The sequence below is a fragment of the Mus caroli genome, chromosome 12 (assembly GCF_900094665.2).
Source record: "Mus caroli chromosome 12, CAROLI_EIJ_v1.1, whole genome shotgun sequence".
Lineage (NCBI taxonomy): Eukaryota > Metazoa > Chordata > Mammalia > Rodentia > Muridae > Mus > Mus caroli.
The window spans coordinates 69,706,358-69,709,035 of record NC_034581.1 but is presented as its reverse complement, the minus strand read 5'-3'; the positions used below and the strand labels follow the sequence as shown (position 1 = coordinate 69,709,035).

Here is a 2,678-nt window from a genome sequence, read left to right as displayed (position 1 = left end):
CCTGTGGCCCTACTCAGGCCGGTTTCTGCTTCCCTAACTAATGCAGTCTCAGGTCCCGCGCGCAATTGGATTGGAGCAGAAGCTGTGTTCCACCCTAGCTACCCCGGTGCTTTTCTGACCGGAAGAGGCTTGTCCATTAACATTCTTAAAGTCGCAGCCTAAAACTGTTGTTTTTTTCAACCTTAGTTAATATCCAAATATACATTTTGAACTAATTTTATGCCTAAAACAAACCTACTTTTCTGCGTAAAATAGAGCAGCAATATAAACTACATATATTTGCTAGGTTCTGTGTCACATGGAGAAGTGATAGATTGTAATATTTTTTGATATTTAATAGATTTTGAATGATTTTATTTCCAAAGAGGACTCTTTAATGTTTTTTTCAGATTAGATTTTTCAAAATCAAGTAATATAATGAATAAAGAATTTGTCCCATCAAATCATATTTGTATTAATAGCATTTTTGGAGGAACATACTCAACTTGTCTCTGTTACAACATCAATATTCTTAATTTGTGGAAAGAGACTCCAGCCTATGTAATAAATGAAAACTTGTTTGGTCATCGTTACTACTGACCACTAAGCACACTCTTCCATTAGACTCTTGATTGCAAGGAGGTGCCTTACAGTGGGTTCAGTGGGAATTTCTGTTTGTGATTTAAAGCTTGGGGTTATTGAAGATGTCATTGGTCACCATGCTTAGTGGATTATGACACATGCTATTTTATTGTCTTATAGAATATAGCCATTTCATCTGCTCATCTTAGAAAATTTCCCATTTTCATCACTTGAAAGACAAAGGTTGTTCAATAAAGCTAAGTCATTCTCTCTTTCTTCTTTAGAATCAAGTTTCTTACTGGGAAATGCCCAAATTGTGGACTGGCCTGTAGTTTATAGTAATGACGGTTTTTGTAAACTCTCTGGATATCATCGAGCTGACGTCATGCAGAAAAGCAGCACCTGCAGGTAAGTGGATCCAACAACTTTGAAATCTTTTCCAAATATGAACAAGATTCTGAGAGTGGTGAGAGGTTTGTGTTTACTTATACTCAAGACAGGATAAAATTAGGTAGAAGTAAAAGAAAAAGATTTAATTGTGAACAGCAAATATGAATTTTAGGAGCTGATGCTGTTAACTTTCACAAAGGAGAACTTTTGCTTATATGTGAATTAATTCACTCATTAAAATTTTTTGGTTATCTATAATAAGCCAACAGGTTGCACAGCTCCTGAGTGATGAGAGGAGTATTAGGGAGCTACTGATGACATTGATGCCTCTGAAGCAATTAAAATAGCCCCTAACAAGACTGAAAACCTGACCCAGCCAAGTGGCGCATAGTTCACAAGAACGTAAAGGCACAAAAATGAAGCCTATCTATTACACTAAGTCAATAATATGCCTTTATAGTGTTGATAGAGTATATCCAGCTTTTTGCTTTGTTTTATGTGAAACAATTTAATATTGTATTAGTTATGACAACTTTAAAAATAGGTTATATCTACAAGTTTATGGAAAATTATGATAAAGGGGGATCAGAAAACAAACAAAAACAAAAAAGCCTATGTATAAGAAACTTATTTAAAATCTAAAACTTTTCTACCATATTTCAGTAAGGACAGCTGGGACCCCACCCCCATTTCCTGCTACCACTTCACTTTTTCTTTCAATTTCTCACTTAACTAAGTGTTGGAGTAAAATTATTTTGGAACTGAAAAGAATCTGGACTTTTCTTTCTGGTTCAAGTTCTAAGAAAACATAGGAGGTGCTGTGTTAAGGGACTTGCCCAGAGAAGTTTCTGTTCCCTACCCACTTATAGTAAGATGGTGTGTGTGTGTGTGTGTGTGTGTGTGTATGAATGATCTTCATCTTCATGAAGTCTATATCTGACACTACACACAGAAAAGCCTTTGCAAAACATATTCTAACGCTCTTAAACAGATATAACCGTAGTTAGCAGAAATGGGAATGTAGGGACAGCAGTTGGAAAATTAAGCCAGAAACTTAGATGATTTCAATGTTCATCAAGGCTTGAGACACAATCTTTTCACACTTCCTTACCCCTCCTCTACCAGACACCCTCAGTTTTTCACTATTGAGGTTGTCCCTACATTTTGTCTACACTCCAAAGAATGAAGTAGAAGAACGAATGAAGATAATGAAACTGTGGCCTGGGATGGACCACACCTTTGGTAGTGTAGAACTGATATCTTTTCAGCAAGGGTAGACATTTGAACTTTGTGCTTAAAAAAAAAAAAAAAAAAACACCACCCCCCATCATAGACCACTAAGGGTGTGTTCAGTGCTCTAAGAGGTGGAAGATTTGTTTTGTGTGACATTGTTTCCATGTGTTTTCAGGAGAGTTTAGGTTAGGAAAAGGGAAAGCTTTCTGCTCAGCCTTGTCATGTGGGACAGGCACTATAATGAACCCAACAGAACACAGATGCTTCCCAATCTCTTCTTGAATGGTCAGTATCTCATTTATTTTTGTGCCAGATGCTTTTTTTTTTTTCACCCAACAAGATCTATAATTCCTCAAGTAAGGTATGTTTGTCCTTTATTGGATTCCAGATTACTCATGTGTGCATCTTTATTTGCAACATCATGTTGTTTTAAATGAACTTGCCATATTTGTGCGTGCATGTGTTATGTATGCACATGTATGTATGTGTAAAAT

General features: G+C 36.2%; 1 protein-coding gene across 1 annotated transcript in view; it reads left to right on the top strand.

Annotated features, from left to right (window-relative positions):
* Kcnh5 (potassium voltage-gated channel subfamily H member 5) overlaps window positions 1-2,678 on the top strand; it is a 276,043-nt gene that overhangs the window by 21,960 nt on the left and 251,405 nt on the right. The window contains exon 2 of the mRNA XM_021179089.2: window positions 846-969. Coding sequence (XP_021034748.1) covers window positions 846-969 — 124 coding nt within the window. The remainder of the gene's footprint in view (window positions 1-845; window positions 970-2,678) is intronic.